This window comes from Oncorhynchus clarkii, unplaced genomic scaffold (assembly GCF_045791955.1).
Source record: "Oncorhynchus clarkii lewisi isolate Uvic-CL-2024 unplaced genomic scaffold, UVic_Ocla_1.0 unplaced_contig_14003_pilon_pilon, whole genome shotgun sequence".
Lineage (NCBI taxonomy): Eukaryota > Metazoa > Chordata > Actinopteri > Salmoniformes > Salmonidae > Oncorhynchus > Oncorhynchus clarkii.
This window is the reverse complement of record NW_027258448.1, coordinates 55,001-74,916: the sequence shown is the minus strand read 5'-3', so window position 1 is coordinate 74,916 and position 19,916 is coordinate 55,001. Positions and strand designations below refer to the sequence as shown.

At 44.1% G+C, this 19,916-nt stretch overlaps 1 protein-coding gene across 1 annotated transcript in view; it reads left to right on the top strand.

Annotated features, from left to right (window-relative positions):
• Nucleotides 1-14,493: 14,493 nt before the first annotated feature.
• The window catches only part of LOC139396953 (serine/threonine-protein kinase pim-2-like), a 9,470-nt gene continuing 4,047 nt past the window's right edge, over nucleotides 14,494-19,916 (top strand). The window contains exons 1-3 of the mRNA XM_071143883.1: nucleotides 14,494-14,539; nucleotides 15,123-15,526; nucleotides 15,748-15,795. Coding sequence (XP_070999984.1) covers nucleotides 14,494-14,539; nucleotides 15,123-15,526; nucleotides 15,748-15,795 — 498 coding nt within the window. The remainder of the gene's footprint in view (nucleotides 14,540-15,122; nucleotides 15,527-15,747; nucleotides 15,796-19,916) is intronic.

The following is a 19,916-nucleotide window of genomic DNA, read 5'->3' as shown; positions in this document are numbered from 1 at the left end:
TGCAGACCAGGGTCTGTCCAGAGAGACACAGAGACACACTGCAGACCAGGGTCTGTCCAGAGAGACACAGAGACACACTGCAGACCAGGGTCTGTCCAGAGAGACACAGAGACACACTGCAGACCAGGGTCTGTCCAGAGAGACACAGAAACACACTGCAGACCAGGGTCTGTCCAGAGAGACACAGAGACACACTGCAGACCAGGGTCTGTCCAGAGAGACACACTGCAGACCAGGGTCTGTCCAGAGAGACACAGAAACACACTGCAGACCAGGGTCTGTCCAGAGAGACACAGAGACACACTGCAGACCAGGGTCTGTCCAGAGAGACACAGAGACACACTGCAGACCAGGGTCTGTCCAGAGAGACACAGAGACACACTGCAGACCAGGGTCTGTCCAGAGAGACACACTGCAGACCAGGGTCTGTCCAGAGAGACACACTGCAGACCAGGGTCTGTCCAGAGAGACACAGAGACACACTGCAGACCAGGGTCTGTCCAGAGAGACACAGAGACACACTGCAGACCAGGGTCTGTCCAGAGAGAGACACTGCAGACCAGGGTCTGTCCAGAGAGACACAGAGACACACTGCAGACCAGGGTCTGTCCAGAGAGAGACACTGCAGACCAGGGTCTGTCCAGAGAGACACAGAGACACACTGCAGACCAGGGTCTGTCCAGAGAGAGACACAGAGACACACTGCAGACCAGGGTCTGTCCAGAGACACAGAGACACACTGCAGACCAGGGTCTGTCCAGAGACACAGAAACACACTGCAGACCAGGGTCTGTCCAGAGAGACACACTGCAGACCAGGGTCTGTCCAGAGAGACACAGAGACACACTGCAGACCAGGGTCTGTCCAGAGAGACACACTGCAGACCAGGGTCTGTCCATAGAGACACAGAAACACACTGCAGACCAGGGTCTGTCCATAGAGACACACTGCAGACACACCAGAGAGAGACACACTGCAGACCAGGGTCTGTCCAGAGAGACACACTGCAGACACACACACTGCAGACCAGGGTCTGTCCAGAGAGACACACTGCAGACCAGGGTCTGTCCAGAGACACACTGCAGACACACACACTGCAGACCAGGGTCTGTCCAGAGAGACACAGAGACACACTGCAGACCAGGATCTGTCCAGAGAGACACACTGCAGACCAGGGTCTGTCCAGAGAGACACAGAGACACACTGCAGACCAGGGTCTGTCCAGAGAGACACACTGCAGACCAGGGTCTGTCCAGAGAGACACAGAGACACACTGCAGACCAGGGTCTGTCCAGAGAGACACAGAGACACACTCTACCTCTCCTTTTATCCAACAAGGAGTCATCATTTAGAAAACTCTGAGGTTCAGTGTCCAAGTTCGCAGGACAAAACATTTATAATCTTCAGAACACAGGAAAGTTGTTCACAGGAATGTTATTTATATTCATTTCCCAGAAGCCCTTGCAACATAAACAGGCCATTAACAGAAAGACAAACAGCACAGTTCCACTGTAACGGATCAGCTGAGACTAACATTTTTCACTACCAAAAAAACATTGATTTCAAAGTTTTTAAAAAACATACAACTCTATAAAGAAGGACGACTTTTACAAATGTGAACTGAATATTTTACTAAAACATTGTAAGAACTGTGCAGATGGAAGAAAAATCTCCCACCGTTTTTTAGTGTGTCCACGTTTTCCTAGAACTCTGCTAAATATCTGCTCTGAGTTAACACTAAACCATGTCTGCTGAAAGAATGGAGTCTCAGCGATGACATTACACACTGACTCAGATAGAATGGAGTCTCAGCGATGACATGACACACTGACTCAGAAAGAATGGAGTGTCAGCGATGACATGACACACTGACTCAGAAAGAATGGAGTCTCAGCGATGACATGACACACTGACTCAGAAAGAATGGAGTCTCAGCGATGACATGACACACTGACTCAGAAAGAATGATTAAACTACAGTAAGTGGTGGGTCCCTGATCTGTTCTACACAGAAATGCATCATTACAGGAGGACGTGGACTCGAGTCTGACTTGAGTCACAAATTTGATAACTTGAGACTTGACTTGAACTCGAGTCTGACTTGAGTCACAAATTTGATAACTTGAGACTTGACTTGGACTGGACTTTGATTAAAGACTGATGACTTGAAATGATCTGGCCGGGTTTTGTTCATTTAGTGGCACAGAGTCTCCGTAGATTCCTCTCCACACAGTCAGAGACAGTAGTCGCAGCATCGACTGGCAAAGCAACGATTGGCTCGTGACTCTTGGCCCTCTGATTGGCTCGTGACTCTTGGCCCTCTGATTGGCTCGTGACTCTTGGCCCTCTGATTGGCTCGTGACTCTTGGCCCTCTGATTGGCTCGTGACTCTTGGCCCTCTGATTGAACCAGGAAAAGTCTCTTTTTAAGAGATGTTTTCTACGACCTGTTTCCATCAGTTTGACCAGGAATCAAAGCCCTTTACTTATTCCTCATTTTGGGGATGATTGAAAAATGTATAAATGTATATATATATATATATATGCCATAATTTACAACAACAACAAAAAAATAGACTATTAGCTTTCCTTTGACACCCTATTTAACATGCTCCTATGAAATTCACATGTTGACACCCTATTTAACATGCTCCTATGAAATTCACATGTTGACACCCTATTTAACATGCTCCTATGAAATTCACATGTTGACACCCTATTTAACATGCTCCTATGAAATTCACATGTTGACACCCTATTTAACATGATCCTATGAAATTCACATGTTGACACCCTATTTAACATGCTCCTATGAAATTCACATGTTGACACCCTATTTAACATGATCCTATGAAATTCACATGTTGACACCCTATTTAACATGATCCTATGAAATTCACATGTTGGTGGTCATTAGTCATTTGACACCCTATTTAACATGATCCTATGAAATTCACATGTTGACACCCTATTTAACATGCTCCTATGAAATTCACATGTTGGTGGTCATTAGTCATTTGACACCCTATTTAACATGCTCCTATGAAATTCACATGTTGACACCCTATTTAACATGCTCCTATGAAATTCACATGTTGACACCCTATTTAACATGCTCCTATGAAATTCACATGTTGACACCCTATTTAACATGATCCTATGAAATTCACATGTTGACACCCTATTTAACATGCTCCTATGAAATTCACATGTTGACACCCTATTTAACATGCTCCTATGAAATTCACATGTTGACACCCTATTTAACATGCTCCTATGAAATTCACATGTTGACACCCTATTTAACATGATCCTATGAAATTCACATGTTGACACCCTATTTAACATGCTCCTATGAAATTCACATGTTGACACCCTATTTAACATGCTCCTATGAAATTCACATGTTGACACCCTATTTAACATGCTCCTATGAAATTCACATGTTGACACCCTATTTAACATGCTCCTATGAAATTCACATGTTGACACCCTATTTAACATGCTCCTATGAAATTCACATGTTGACACCCTATTTAACATGATCCTATGAAATTCACATGTTGACACCCTATTTAACATGCTCCTATGAAATTCACATGTTGACACCCTATTTAACATGCTCCTATGAAATTCACATGTTGACACCCTATTTAACATGCTCCTATGAAATTCACATGTTGACACCCTATTTAACATGCTCCTATGAAATTCACATGTTGACACCCTATTTAACATGCTCCTATGAAATTCACATGTTGACACCCTATTTAACATGCTCCTATGAAATTCACATGTTGACACCCTATTTAAAATGCTCCTATGAAATTCACATGTTGACACCCTATTTAACATGCTCCTATGAAATTCACATGTTGACACCCTATTTAACATGCTCCTATGAAATTCACATGTTGACACCCTATTTAACATGATGCTATGAAATTCACATGTTGACACCCTATTTAACATGCTCCTATGAAATTCACATGTTGACACCCTATTTAACATGATCCTATGAAATTCACATGTTGACACCCTATTTAACATGATCCTATGAAATTCACATGTTGGTGGTCATTAGTCATTTGACACCCTATTTAACATGATCCTATGAAATTCACATGTTGACACCCTATTTAACATGCTCCTATGAAATTCACATGTTGGTGGTCATTAGTCATTTGACACCTTATTTAACATGATCCTATGAAATTCACATGTTGGTGGTCATTAGTCATTTGACACCCTATTTAACATGATCCTATGAAATTCACATGTTGGTGGTCATTGGTCATTTGACACCTTATTTAACATGCTCCTATGAAATTCACATGTTGGTGGTCATTAGTCATTTGACACCCTATTTAACATGATCCTATGAAATTCACATGTTGGTGGTCATTAGTCATTTGACACCCTATTTAACATGATCCTATGAAATTCACATGTTGGTGGTCATTAGTCATTTGACACCCTATTTAACATGATCCTATGAAATTCACATGTTGATGCTCATTAGTCATTTGACACCTTATTTAACATGATCCTATGAAATTCACATGTTGGTGGTCATTAGTCATTTGACATGGACAAGAGTGCAGATAGGCTGTGCAGGAAAGGCTGTGCTGGTTGACTAGTCATTATATTGCGATCACTGCATCCAACTTCAGAACAAAGTTCTACAGTATTAGTAAAAATGTGATCAATACTTGTTCCTGTGGTTGTTTGTAAACACCCTGGTAGGTTGATTAATAACCTGAACCAGATTACAGACACTAGTTACAGTGAGAAGCTTCCTGTTGAGTGGGTTGATTAATAACCTGAACCAGATTACAGACACTAGTTACAGTGAGAAGCTTCCTGTTGAGTGGGTTGATTAATAACCTGAACCAGATTACAGACACTAGTTACAGTGAGAAGCTTCCTGTTGAGTGGGTTGATTAATAACCTGAACCAGATTACAGACACTAGTTACAGTGAGAAGTTTCCTTCTGAGTGGGTTGATTAATAACCTGAACCAGATTACAGACACTGGTTACAGTGAGAAGCTTCCTGTTGAGCAGACAGCTTGATGAAAACCAGTCAATATTCAGGTCCCCAAGAAAGTAGACATCTCTGTTTACATCACATACACTATCAAGTCTGTTAACCTCTCTGTTTACATCACACACACTATCAAGTCTGTTAACCTCTCTGTTTACATCACACACACTATCAAGTCTGTTAACCTCTCTGTTTACATCACACACACTATCAAGTCTGTTAACCTCTCTGTTTACATCACACACACTATCAAGCATTTCACACATATTATTTAGATACTGACTGTTAGCACGTGGTGGCCTATAGCAACACCCCACAATAAAGGTGTTTAGATGTGCCAAGGGATAACAGGAGGGTAGACTGTGCAGGTAGGCTAGTCTACAAAACTAGATTGTTATGGATAACAGGAGGGGAGACTGTGCAGGTAGGCTAGTCTACAAAACTAGATTGTTATGGATAACAGGAGGGTAGACTGTGCAGGTAGGCTAGTCTACAAAACTAGATTATTATGGATAACAGGAGGGTAGACTGTGCAGGAAGGCTAGTCTACAAAACTAGAGTATTATGGATAACAGGAGGGGAGACTGTGCAGGAAGGCTAGTCTACAAAACTAGAGTATTATGGATAACAGGAGGGGAGACTGTGCAGGAAGGCTAGTCTACAAAACTAGATGATTATGGATAACAGGAGGGTAGACTGTGCAGGTAGGCTAGTCTACAAAATAAGAGTATAATCAATATGTATTTGAAAGGAGAATCAAGATCACTGTGCACTTTCACCATCCTGTGAAGTTCATCATAATTTATGTGATCTGTAGCCTAATGAAAAGAGAGAGGGGGATACCTAGTCAGTTGTAAAGGGGGATACCTAGTCAGTTGTAAAGGGGGGTACCTAGTCAGTTGTAAAGGGGGATACCTAGTCAGTTGTAAAGGGGGGTACCTAGTCAGTTGTAAAGGGGGGTACCTAGTCAGTTGTAAAGGGGGATACCTAGTCAGTTGTAAAGGGGGGATACCTAGTCAGTTGTAAAGGGGGGATACCTAGTCAGTTGTAAAGGGGGATACCTAGTCAGTTGTAAAGGGGGGATACCTAGTCAGTTGTAAAGGGGGATACCTAGTCAGTTGTAAAGGGGGGTACCTAGTCAGTTGTAAAGGGGGATACCTAGTCAGATGTAAAGGGGGGTACCTAGTCAGTTGTAAAGGGGGATACCTAGTCAGTTGTAAAGGGGGATACCTAGTCAGTTGTAAAGGGGGATACCTAGTCAGTTGTAAAGGGGGATACCTAGTCAGTTGTAAAGGGGGGTACCTAGCCAGTTGTAAAGGGGGGTACCTAGTCAGTTGTAAAGGGGGGTACCTAGTCAGTTGTAAAGGGGGATACCTAGTCAGTTGTAAAGGGGGATACCTAGTCAGTTGTAAAGGGGGATACCTAGTCAGTTGTAAAGGGGGATACCTAGTCAGTTGTAAAGGGGGATACCTAGTCAGTTGTAAAGGGGGGTACCTAGTCAGTTGTAAAGGGGGAATACCTAGTCAGTTGTAAAGGGGGATACCTAGTCAGTTGTAAAGGGGGTACCTAGTCAGTTGTAAAGGGGGGTACCTAGTCAGTTGTAAAGGGGGATACCTAGTCAGTTGTAAAGGGGGATACCTAGTCAGTTGTAAAGGGGGATACCTAGTCAGTTGTAAAGGGGGATACCTAGTCAGTTGTAAAGGGGGTACCTAGTCAGTTGTAAAGGGGGGTACCTAGTCAGTTGTAAAGGGGGGTACCTAGTCAGTTGTAAAGGGGGGTACCTAGTCAGTTGTAAAGGGGGATACCTAGTCAGTTGTAAAGGGGGATACCTAGCCAGTTGTAAAGGGGGGTACCTAGTCAGTTGTAAAGGGGGATACCTAGTCAGTTGTAAAGGGGGGATACCTAGTCAGTTGTAAAGGGGGATACCTAGTCAGTTGTAAAGGGGGATACCTAGTCAGTTGTAAAGGGGGATACCTAGTCAGTTGTAAAGGGGGATACCTAGTCAGTTGTAAAGGGGGATACCTAGTCAGTTGTAAAGGGGGATACCTAGTCAGTTGTAAAGGGGGATACCTAGTCAGTTGTAAAGGGGGTACCTAGTCAGTTGTAAAGGGGGGTACCTAGTCAGTTGTAAAGGGGGGTACCTAGTCAGTTGTAAAGGGGGGTACCTAGTCAGTTGTAAAGGGGGATACCTAGTCAGTTGTAAAGGGGGATACCTAGCCAGTTGTAAAGGGGGATACCTAGTCAGTTGTAAAGGGGGGATACCTAGTCAGTTGTAAAGGGGGATACCTAGTCAGTTGTAAAGGGGGATACCTAGTCAGTTGTAAAGGGGGATACCTAGTCAGTTGTAAAGGGGGATACCTAGTCAGTTGTAAAGGGGGATACCTAGTCAGTTGTAAAGGGGGGTACCTAGTCAGTTGTAAAAGGGGGTACCTAGTCAGTTGTAAAGGGGGATACCTAGTCAGTTGTAAAGGGGGATACCTAGTCAGTTGTAAAGGGGGGTACCTAGTCAGTTGTAAAGGGGGATACCTAGTCAGTTGTAAAGGGGGGTACCTAGTCAGTTGTCAAGGGGGGTACCTAGTCAGTTGGAAAGGGGGATACCTAGTCAGTTGTAAAGGGGGATACCTAGTCAGTTGTAAAGGGGGGTACCTAGTCAGTTGTAAAGGGGGGTACCTAGTCAGTTGTAAAGGGGGGTACCTAGTCAGTTGTAAAGGGGGGTACCTAGTCAGTTGTAAAGGGGGGTACCTAGTCAGTTGTAAAGGGGGGGTACCTAGTCAGTTGTAAAGGGGGGTACCTAGTCAGTTGGAAAGGGGGATACCTAGTCAGTTGTAAAGGGGGATACCTAGTCAGTTGTAAAGGGGGGTACCTAGTCAGTTGTAAAGGGGGGTACCTAGTCAGTTGTAAAGGGGGATACCTAGTCAGTTGTAAAGGGGGATACCTAGTCAGTTGGACAACTGAATGAATTCACCTGAAATCCACATTAAACCCCTCTGAACAACATTTAACTGGAACGGTTTAATTTTACCTGCGTTAAAACTGTTGCTGGAAAAGTGGTTAGGGACAATGACAGATTTATTACTCAAATTTTATGTGAATTTGTTCGGGTCGCCTCCAAAACGTGACCTACTGCGGCTTTTAAACCCAACACACAGCTGTGAATACCATCACAGAGTGGGGACATCAACAACACTGTAAACATCCCATGAAACGCATTCAGGGGTAACAAGACTAGTTTAGTAGCGGTAACAGGGTAGTCAGTAGACTAGTCTCCTTAACGTCCCAAGACCTTTACTCACATCCACAGAGTAGCGCTGCTCCCTATAGTTGTCAAGGCAATAGTCAATGGTGCCTGTGGTCTAACTAGCCTACAGTCCACCATCACACTGACAGGGCAACGGTGTAATGACAGCGCAATACTACCGACACCGTGGAGAAGGCTACCGACACCGTGGAGAAGGCTACCGACACCGTGGAGAAGGCTACCGACACCGTGGAGAAGACTACCGACACCGTGGAGAAGGCTACCGACACCGTGGAGAAGACTACCGACACCGTGGAGAAGACTACCGACACCGTGGAGAAGGCTACCGACACCGTGGAGAAGACTACCGACACCGTGGAGAAGGCTACCGACACCGTGGAGAAGACTACCGACACCGTGGAGAAGGCTACCGACACCGTGGAGAAGACTACCGACACCGTGGAGAAGGCTACCGACACCGTGGAGAAGGCTACCGACACCGTGGAGAAGACTACCGACACCGTGGAGAAGACTACCTTAAACGAACCTGACTACTACTCCGCTAGTTTAACACACAACCGGCGGCGCACAATGTTTGGCTCCACGGTTTGTTGCAAAGCACCGAGGTAAAGACCGTTTCAAGTGGGATATTCTACGGATATCCAACCTGAAACTGTCTTTATCTCGGGTTGCAAAGCACAGCCCTGTGAATGATTTCTACAACCGCGCAGCTCTAGATAAACCGTTTCAAGTGGGATATTCTACGGATATCCAACCTGAAACTGTCTTTATCTCGGGTTGCAAAGCACAGCCCTGTGAATGATTTCTACAACCGCGCAGCTCTAGATAAAGGCTCACCAATTCCACACAGTCTACAGTTCAATGTAGAGCTAAACTATTGTCTGGAGAGAAACAAGAGAAAGTTGTTCATGGTTGAGACAGAGGTGGGGAGGTGGGAGAGAGACGTGCTCATCTGTCGTCGCAGGCCCTCGTCTCTTATCTTTCTCTCACCTCACCTCCCCCAGACTGTACAACACATCAAACCCCCCAACTCGACCCAACACCGACGCGTTTGCCTAAAGAAATATGAAAAAAAAAGTTCGTAGCCTATTCACGCCAGAGACACGTAACTGTTTCTAGTCGCGTGTCCGTTATAACGGTAACACGGTGACACGCAACTCCTTTATTCAAGAGCAATGCATTCTGGACATTCCACATCACTCACCTCTTTCTTGAGTGTTCGCGTCCTCGCTGCGTTTATTTCGTTCTTCTCTTCTGTTCCTCTCCTCCCTTTCCAGATGACAGCTCCAGCGAGGTTCTCCGTGTCTGCGCAGCTGCGGAAGCGAAACGCTCCAATCACAGCGCTAGCTTTAGTAACTAGTTGTCCCTCTTGCAAATGTACTGTGTTGTTACCATCTTTGTTATGGGGCTCCCCGAGTGGCGCAGCTGTCTACGGCACTGCATCTCAGCGCAAGAGGCGTCACTACAGTCCCTGGTTCTATTCCAGGCTGTATCACATCCGGCCGTGATTCGGAGTCCCATAGGGAGGCTCACAATTGGCTCAGCGTTGTCCGGGTTTGGCCAGGGTAGGCTGTCTTCATAAATACTAATTTGTTCTTTAACTGACTTGCTTAGTTACTGTAAATAAAGGTTAAATTAAAAGGAGTGGCCTTCCTGCAAAGATGACTTTGCAAGAGCACAGCGCTCAATGAGGTTAAGAAGAATCCTAGAGTGTCAGCTGAACACTTATAGAAATCTCTGGAACATGCTAACATCTCTGTTGACGAGTCTACCATACGTAAAACACTAAACAAGAATGGTGTTCATGGGAGGACACCACAGAAGAAGCCACCGCTGCCCCCCCCAAAAAAAAAGTCTGAAGTGAACCTGGATGTTCCACAGCGCTACTGTCAAAATATTCTGTCGACAGATAAAACTCAAATGAAGTTGTTTTGAAGGAACACACAACACTATGTGTGGAGAAAAAAAGGCACAGCACACAAATTCTTCCCAAAGATTATCAAGACATTTTGCAGGAGAATGTTGGGCTATCTGTCCGCCTATTGAAGCTCTACAGATGTTGGGTGATGCAACAGGAAACACAGAAGTAAATCAACAACAGAATGGCTTCAACAGAGGAAAATACGCCTTCTGGAGTGACCCAGTCCTGACCTCAACCCGATTGAGATGCTGTGGGACGACCTCAAGAGAGCCGTTCACACCAGATATCACAAGAATTTGAACTGAACTGAAACAGTTTTGTAAAGAGGACATTCCTCCTGACTGTTGCTCCGGTCTGATCTGCAACTACAGAAAACGTTTGGTTGAGGTTATTGCTGCCAAAGGAGGGTCAACCAGTTATTAAATCCGAGGGGTTCACATACTTTTCCCACCCTGCACTGTGAATGTTGACACGCTGTGTTCCACAGAGACGTGAAAACGTCTCATTTTGAGTGTGTTATTTAGTTGAAGTAGACTATGTTTGTGATAGGTGAGAATTGTCTGGATTACACACACACACACACTCCTTCTCAAAACGCATTGGAGGAGAAGGTCAGAGAGGAGGGACCTCTGTGCACCGGGGCCCTCTGATGGGTGAGAATTGTCTGGATTACACACACACACACTCCTTCTCAAAACGCATTGGAGGAGAAGGTCAGAGAGGCGGGACCTCTGTGCACCGGGGCCCTCTGATAGGTGAGAATTGTCTGGATTACACACACACACACACACACTCCTTCTCAAAACGCATTGGAGGAGAAGGTCAGAGAGGCGGGACCTCTGTGCACCGGTGAGAATTGTCTGTTAATTGAATGATTAGAATATTCCGCCCTGAAACATATTGATTAGAATGTATGAAATCATAATCAATAAATGTGTAGTCCTAGTCAGAATGAGGGTAAAACAATATGTCTTTATGGTGTTTTAAACACAGACTGTCTGAGCTCGGTGCCGACCTGACTAGAGATTTGGGAGAGAACGGGGAGTACGTCTCAAGGACAAGGTCACTATCTCTGTCGGCTGGGAAGTGAGACAGACAGTGTGTGTAGCAGGACAAGGTCACTATCTCTGTCGGCTGGGTAGTGAGACAGACAGTGTAGCAGGACAAGGTCACTATCTCTGTCGGCTGGGTAGTGAGACAGACAGTGTAGCAGGACAAGGTCACTATCTCTGTCGGCTGGGTAGTGAGACAGACAGTGTGTGTAGCAGGACAAGGTCACTATCTCTGTCGGCTGGGAAGTGAGACAGACAGTGTGTGTAGCAGGACAAGGTCACTATCTCTGTCGGCTGGGTAGTGAGACAGACAGTGTGTGTAGCAGGACAAGGTCACTATCTCTGTCGGCTGGGAAGTGAGACAGACAGTGTAGCAGGACAAGGTCACTATCTCTGTCGGCTGGGTAGTGAGACAGACAGTGTGTGTAGCAGGACAAGGTCACTATCTCTGTCGGCTGGGTAGTGAGACAGACAGTGTAGCAGGACAAGGTCACTATCTCTGTCGGCTGGGTAGTGAGACAGACAGGACAAGGTCACTATCTCTGTCGGCTGGGTAGTGAGACAGACAGGACAAGGTTACTATCTCTGTCGGCTGGGTAGTGAGACAGACAGTGTAGCAGGACAAGGTCACTATCTCTGTCGGCTGGGAAGTGAGACAGACAGTGTGTGTAGCAGGACAAGGTCACTATCTCTGTCGGCTGGGAAGTGAGACAGACAGTGTGTGTAGCAGGACAAGGTCACTATCTCTGTCGGCTGGGTAGTGAGACAGACAGTGTGTGTAGCAGGACAAGGTCACTATCTCTGTCGGCTGGGTAGTGAGACAGACAGTGTAGCAGGACAAGGTCACTATCTCTGTCGGCTGGGTAGTGAGACAGACAGTGTAGCAGGACAAGGTCACTATCTCTGTCGGCTGGGTAGTGAGACAGACAGTGTAGCAGGACAAGGTCACTATCTCTGTCGGCTGGGTAGTGAGACAGACAGTGTAGCAGGACAAGGTCACTATCTCTGTCGGCTGGGTAGTGAGACAGACAGTGTAGCAGGACAAGGTCACTATCTCTGTCGGCTGGGAAGTGAGACAGACAGTGTAGCAGGACAAGGTCACTATCTCTGTCGGCTGGGTAGTGAGACAGACAGTGTAGCAGGACAAGGTCACTATCTCTGTCGGCTGGGTAGTGAGACAGACAGTGTGGCAGGACAAGGTCACTATCTCTGTCGGCTGGGTAGTGAGACAGACAGTGTGTGTAGCAGGACAAGGTCACTATCTCTGTCGGCTGGGTAGTGAGACAGACAGTGTGTGTAGCAGGACAAGGTCACTATCTCTGTTGGCTGGGTAGTGAGACAGACAGTGTAGCAGGACAAGGTCACTATCTCTGTCGGCTGGGAAGTGAGACAGACAGTGTGTGTAGCAGGACAAGGTCACTATCTCTGTCGGCTGGGTAGTGAGACAGACAGTGTAGCAGGACAAGGTCACTATCTCTGTCGGCTGGGTAGTGAGACAGACAGTGTGTGTAGCAGGACAAGGTCACTATCTCTGTCGGCTGGGAAGTGAGACAGACAGTGTGTGTAGCAGGACAGGGTCACTATCTCTGTCGGCTGGGTAGTGAGACAGACAGTGTGTGTAGCAGGACAAGGTCACTATCTCTGTCGGCTGGGTAGTGAGACAGACAGTGTAGCAGGACAAGGTCACTATCTCTGTCGGCTGGGTAGTGAGACAGACAGTGTAGCAGGACAGGGTCACTATCTCTGTCGGCTGGGTAGTGAGACAGACAGTGTAGCAGGACAAGGTCACTATCTCTGTCGGCTGGGTAGTGAGACAGACAGTGTAGCAGGACAGGGTCACTATCTCTGTCGGCTGGGTAGTGAGACAGACAGTGTAGCAGGACAGGGTCACTATCTCTGTCGGCTGGGTAGTGAGACAGACAGTGTAGCAGGACAGGGTCACTATCTCTGTCGGCTGGGTAGTGAGACAGACAGTGTAGCAGGACAGGGTCACTATCTCTGTCGGCTGGGTAGTGAGACAGACAGTGTAGCAGGACAAGGTCACTATCTCTGTCGGCTGGGTAGTGAGACAGACAGTGTAGCAGGACAGGGTCACTATCTCTGTCGGCTGGGTAGTGAGACAGACAGTGTAGCAGGACAGGGTCACTATCTCTGTCGGCTGGGTAGTGAGACAGACAGTGTAGCAGGACAAGGTCACTATCTCTGTCGGCTGGGTAGTGAGACAGACAGTGTAGCAGGACAGGGTCACTATCTCTGTCGGCTGGGTAGTGAGACAGACAGTGTAGCAGGACAAGGTCACTATCTCTGTCGGCTGGGTAGTGAGACAGACAGTGTAGCAGGACAAGGTCACTATCTCTGTCGGCTGGGAAGTGAGACAGACAGTGTGTGTAGCAGGACATGTGTGTGTGTGTAGCAGGACATGTGTGTGCGTATGTTTGTGTGTGTGTGTGTGTGTGTGTATGTTTGTGTGTATGTTTGTGTGTGTGTGTGTGTGTGTGTGTATGTGTGTGTGTGTGAGAAGTCAGTATAAATTAATTGTTTTGTATTCTTGACTCCAGAACGTTCCGTGAATAAACCTTTTTGACCAGCTGGGCCTCCGTCTGTTTCATTCTGACCTGCAGACTGAGAGTAATGTAATTAAATTGGGTGATGAACATAATTCTCCAATCAGTTTGTGACTTCTGTATCATTCATTTTTTATTTATTTAACCTTTATTTAACTAGGCGAAGTCAGTTAAGAACACATTTTTATTTACAAAGCCAGTTAAACAGTGGGTTTAACTAGGGGCAGAACGACAGATTATTTTTTTACCTTGTCAGCTCAGGGATTCGACCTTGCAACCTTTCGGTTACTAGTCCAACGCTCTAACCACTAAGCTACCTGCCACCCCAGGGAGCCCAGTGAGAACATCCCACCAAGTCCTCTCCGGTCTCCAGGCGCTATTATGACGTCACAATGAGGAGAGCTTCGTCGGGCGTGTTCTATCTCTCTTGTGACATCATCACATCACGCATTCTACAGGTCACGGCTTCATTCCACTGTGTTCTTCTGTAGGCTACTACCGGACAGAGAGACCTGGCTAGCGGAGGGTTTACTCTCTACATACCACGGGCCAACGACAGCCTCTGTCTGTATGTCTGCAACACTTAGCTCTGAAACGATCAATGTGATGATCTAGTGATTAAGACTGTGATTTTGACCAGCTGATTAGCTACCATGGCATGTAGATCAGTACGCTCCCTCACCACAGGGAAGGATCTAGGTGAGTATGATGCTCATAGAATTACATGCGGAATTATATATAGAATTACACATAGAATTATATATAGAATTACATGTAGAATTATACATATAATTACACAGAATTATATATAGATTTACACATAGAATTACAGTGCCTTGCGAAAGTATTCGGCCCCCTTGAACTTTGCGACCTTTTGCCACATTTCAGGCTTCAAACATAAAGATATAAAACTGTATTTTTTTTTGTGAAGAATCAACAACAAGTGGGACACAATCATGAAGTGGAACGACATTTATTGGATATTTCAAACTTTTTGTAACAAATCAAAAACTGAAAAATTGGGCCAACACAGAGAAGTTGCTTTATGAACATACTTAACTTAAAGTGATGCTCCAGAACTTTTGTATAATTTCAGAAAGTAGGTTTGCAAAACTGGGTTACCGAAAATGGTGCACTACGTAATCCCTACGATGTGTTACGTCTGGCAATTATAATTGTTTTTTTTTGCCATTCGTATGTTAATGTTACAAATTGTAATATACGTACAATATGTTACGGAGTGTTTAAGATCTCGGACTGCATCTTTAAATACCCCCCTCAGACACCCACACCAGCCCTCTGGCCAATGAGGGAGGGGCGAACGAGGGACTCAGCCGACTCACCCTGAGGGATGAGAGAGCAGAGAGGAGGCGGAGGAACAGGAAGGGCTCCGAGAGGAGTACGGGAGGAAGAGGAGAGAGGAAGAGGAGGAGGAAGAGCTCCGAGAGGAGTACGGGAGGAAGAGGAGAGAGGAAGAGGAGGGGGAGGAGTCAGAAGGAAGAGGAAGAGGGGAATCTGTCCTTAGAGAGTAGCACCACGCTGATCGACACGTTACAGCCCCCACAATGCAACAGTAGAGAGCCAAGTCCTGATCCAGTTGCAGAGAGGTTTGTACAGCTGGGTTGTCTGGGAGGCGGAGGCTACGGGATCGTCTACGCTGGTTACCGCAGAGAAGACAACCTACCTGTGAGAATAGTTCAATAAACACACACACACACACACACACACACACACACACACACACACACACACACACACACACACACGCACACACACACACACACACACACACACACACTTGTCTTGTCCATTGGAGTTACAGTATTATTAGTCAATGATTGTGTGTGTGTGTGTGTGTGTGTGTGTGTGTGTGTGTGTGTGTGTGTGTGTGTGTGTTTTCTCTGTAGGTGGCTATAAAACGTGTCCCCTTGGCCAAAGTGTTACGCATACCGGTGGTGAGTTCATCATTCTCTCATCACGGTCTGCTGTGATGCAGTCTGTAGCAGATCTTTATGGTCTGTAGTAGTCTATAGTAGTCTATAGTAGTCTGTAGCAGATCTTTATGGTCTGTAGTAGTCTATAGTAGTCTGTAGTAGTCTGTAGTAGTCTATAGTAGTCTGTAGTAGTCTATAGTCGTCTATAGTAGTCTGTAGCAGTTCTTTATGGTCTGTAGTAGTCTGTAGTAGTCAATAGTAGTCTATAGTAGTCTATAGTAGCCTGTAGTAGTCTATAGTAGTCTATAGTAGTCTGTAGTAGTCTGTATTAGTCTATAGTAGTCTGTAGTAGTCTGTAGCAGTTCGTTATGGTCTGTAGTAGTCTGTAGTAGTATATAGTAGTCTATAGTAGTCTGTAGTAGTCTATAGTAGTCTGTAGTAGTCTATAGTAGTCTGTAGTAGTCTATAGTAGTCTATAGTAGTCTGTAGTAGTCTGTATTAGTCTATGGTAGTCTGTAGTAGTCTGTAGCAGATCTTTATGGTCTGTAGTAGTCTATAGTAGTCTGTAGCAGTTCTTTATGGTCTGTAGTAGTCTATAGTAGTCTATAGTGGTTTATAGTAGTCTGTAGCAGATCTTTATGGTCTGTAGTAGTCTATAGTAGTCTATAGTGGTCTGTAGCAGATCTTTATGGTCTGTAGTAGTCTGTAGTAGTCTATAGTGGTCTTTAGTGGCCTATAGTGGTCTGTAGCAGATCTTTATGGTCTGTAGTAGTCTATAGTAGTCTATAGTAGTCTGTAGCAGTTCTTTATGGTCTGTAGTAGTCTATTGTAGTCTATAGTGGTCTATAGTGGTCTGTAGCAGATCTTTATGGTCTGTAGTAGTCTGTAGTAGTCTATAGTAGTCTGTAGTAGTCTGTAGTAGTCTATAGTAGTCTGTAGTAGTCTATAGTAGTCTATAGTCGTCTATAGTAGTCTGTAGCAGTTCTTTATGGTCTGTAGTAGTCTGTAGTAGTCTATAGTAGTCTATAGTAGTCTATCGTAGTCTGTAGTAGTCTGTAGTAGTCTATAGTAGTCTGTAGTAGTCTGTAGTAGTGTATAGTAGTCTGTAGTAGTCTGTAGTAGTCTGTCGTAGTCTGTAGTAGTCTATAGTAGCTTATAGTAGTCTGTAGTAGTCTGTAGTAGTCTGTAGTAGTCTATAGTAGTCTGTAGTAGTCTATAGTAGTCTATAGTAGTCTATAGTAGTCTGTAGTAGTCTGTAGTAGTCTATAGTAGTCTGTAGTAGTCTATAGTAGTCTGTAGCAGTTCTTTATGGTCTGTAGTAGTCTATAGTAGTCTATTGTGGTCTATAGTGGTCTGTAGCAGATCTTTATGGTCTGTATTAGTCTGTAGTAGTCTATAGTAGTCTGTAGTAGTCTGTAGTAGTCTATAGTAGTCTGTAGTAGTCTATAGTAGTCTATAGTCGTCTATAGTAGTCTGTAGCAGTTCTTTATGGTCTGTAGTAGTCTGTAGTAGTCTATAGTAGTCTATAGTAGTCTATCGTAGTCTGTAGTAGTCTGTAGTAGTCTATAGTAGTCTGTAGTAGTCTGTAGTAGTCTGTAGTAGTGTATAGTAGTCTGTAGTAGTCTGTAGTAGTCTGTCGTAGTCTGTAGTAGTCTGTAGTAGCTTATAGTAGTCTGTAGTAGTCTGTAGTAGTCTATAGTAGTCTATAGTAGTCTATAGTAGTCTATAGTAGTCTGTAGTAGTCTGTAGTAGTCTGTAGTAGTGTATAGTAGTCTGTAGTAGTCTGTAGTAGTCTGTCGTAGTCTGTAGTAGTCTGTAGTAGCTTATAGTAGTCTGTAGTAGTCTGTAGTAGTCTATAGTAGTCTATAGTAGTCTATAGTAGTCTATAGTAGTCTGTAGTAGTCTGTAGTAGTCTATAGTAGTCTGTAGTAGTCTGTAGTAGTCTATAGTAGTCTATCGTAGTCTGTAGTAGTCTGTAGTAGTCTATAGTAGTCTGTAGCAGTCTATAGTAGTCTGTAGCAGTTCTTTATGGTCTGTAGTAGTCTATAGTAGTCTATAGTAGTCTATAGTAGTCTATCGTAGTCTGTAGTAGTCTGTAGTAGTCTATAGTAGTCTGTAGTAGTCTGTAGTAGTGTATAGTAGTCTGTAGTAGTCTGTAGTAGTCTGTCGTAGTCTGTAGTAGTCTGTAGTAGCTTATAGTAGTCTGTAGTAGTCTGTAGTAGTCTGTAGTGGTCTATAGTAGTCTGTAGTAGTCTATAGTAGTCTATAGTAGTCTATAGTAGTCTGTAGTAGTCTGTTGTAGTCTATAGTAGTCTGTAGTAGTCTATAGTAGTCTGTAGCAGTTCTTTATGGTCTGTAGTAGTCTATAGTAGTCTATTGTGGTCTATAGTGGTCTGTAGCAGATCTTTATGGTCTGTATTAGTCTGTAGTAGTCTATAGTAGTCTGTAGTAGTCTGTAGTAGTCTATAGTAGTCTGTAGTAGTCTATAGTAGTCTATAGTCGTCTATAGTAGTCTGTAGCAGTTCTTTATGGTCTGTAGTAGTCTGTAGTAGTCTATAGTAGTCTATAGTAGTCTATCGTAGTCTGTAGTAGTCTGTAGTAGTCTATAGTAGTCTGTAGTAGTCTGTAGTAGTCTGTAGTAGTGTATAGTAGTCTGTAGTAGTCTGTCGTAGTCTGTAGTAGTCTGTAGTAGCTTATAGTAGTCTGTAGTAGTCTGTAGTAGTCTATAGTAGTCTATAGTAGTCTATAGTAGTCTATAGTAGTCTGTAGTAGTCTATAGTAGTCTGTAGTAGTCTGTAGTAGTCTAAAGTAGTCTGTAGCAGTTCTTTATGGTCTGTAGTAGTCTATAGTAGTCTATTGTGGTCTATAGTGGTCTGTAGCAGATCTTTATGGTCTGTAGTAGTCTGTAGTAGTCTATAGTAGTCTGTAGTAGTCTGTAGTAGTCTATAGTAGTCTGTAGTTGTCTATAGTAGTGTATAGTCGTCTATAGTAGTCTGTAGCAGTTCGTTATGGTCTGTAGTAGTCTATAGTAGTCTATTGTGGTCTATAGTGGTCTGTAGCAGATCTTTATGGTCTGTAGTAGTCTGTAGTAGTCTATAGTAGTCTGTAGTAGTCTGTAGTAGTCTGTAGTAGTCTATAGTAGTCTGTAGTAGTCTATAGTAGTCTATAGTAGTCTATAGTAGTCAGTAGTAGTCTGTAGTAGTCAGTAGTAGTAGTCAGTAGTAGTTAGTAGTAGTAGTAGTAGTAACAGTAGTAGTAGTAGTAGTAGTAGTCAGTAGTAGTAGTCAGTAGTAGTAGTAGTAGTAGTAGTAGTCAGTAGTAGTAGTCAGTAGTAGTTAGTAGTAGTCAGTAGTAGTAGTCAGTAGTAGTAGTAGTAGTAGTAGTCAGTAGTAGTTAGTAGTAGTAGTCAGTAGTAGTAGTCAGTAGTAGTTAGTAGTAGTCAGTAGTAGTAGTCAGTAGTAGTAGTAGTAGTAGTAGTAGTCAGTAGTAGTAGTAGTAGTAGTAGTAGTAGTAGTAGTAGTAGTAGTAGTAGTAGTTAGTAGTAGTCGGTAGTAGTCAGTAGTAGTAGTTAGTAGTAGTAGTAGTCAGTAGTTAGTAGTAGTCAGTAGTAGTTAGTAGTAGTAGTTAGTAGTAGTAGTAGTCAGTAGTAGTAGTAGTCAGTAGTAGTAGTCAGTAGTAGTTAGTAGTAGTCAGTAGTATTAGTCAGTAGTAGTCAGTAGTAGTAGTTAGTAGTAGTAGTAGTCAGTAGTTAGTAGTAGTCAGTAGTAGTTAGTAGTAGTAGTTAGTAGTAGTAGTCAGTAGTAGTTAGTAGTAGTCAGTAGTAGTAGTCAGTAGTAGTAGTAGTAGTAGTAGTAGTAGTCAGTAGTAGTAGTCAGTAGTAGTTAGTAGTAGTCAGTAGTAGTAGTCAGTAGTTGTAGTCAGTAGTAGTTAGTAGTAGTCAGTAGTAGTAGTCAGTAGTAGTAGTAGTAGTAGTAGTAGTCAGTAGTAGTTAGTAGTAGTCAGTAGTATTAGTCAGTAGTAGTAGTAGTTAGTAGTAGTAGTAGTAGTAGTTAGTAGTAGTAGTAGTCAGTAGTAGTAGTCAGTAGTAGTAGTAGTCAGTAGTAGTAGTTAGTAGTAGTCAGTAGTAGTAGTCAGTAGTAGTA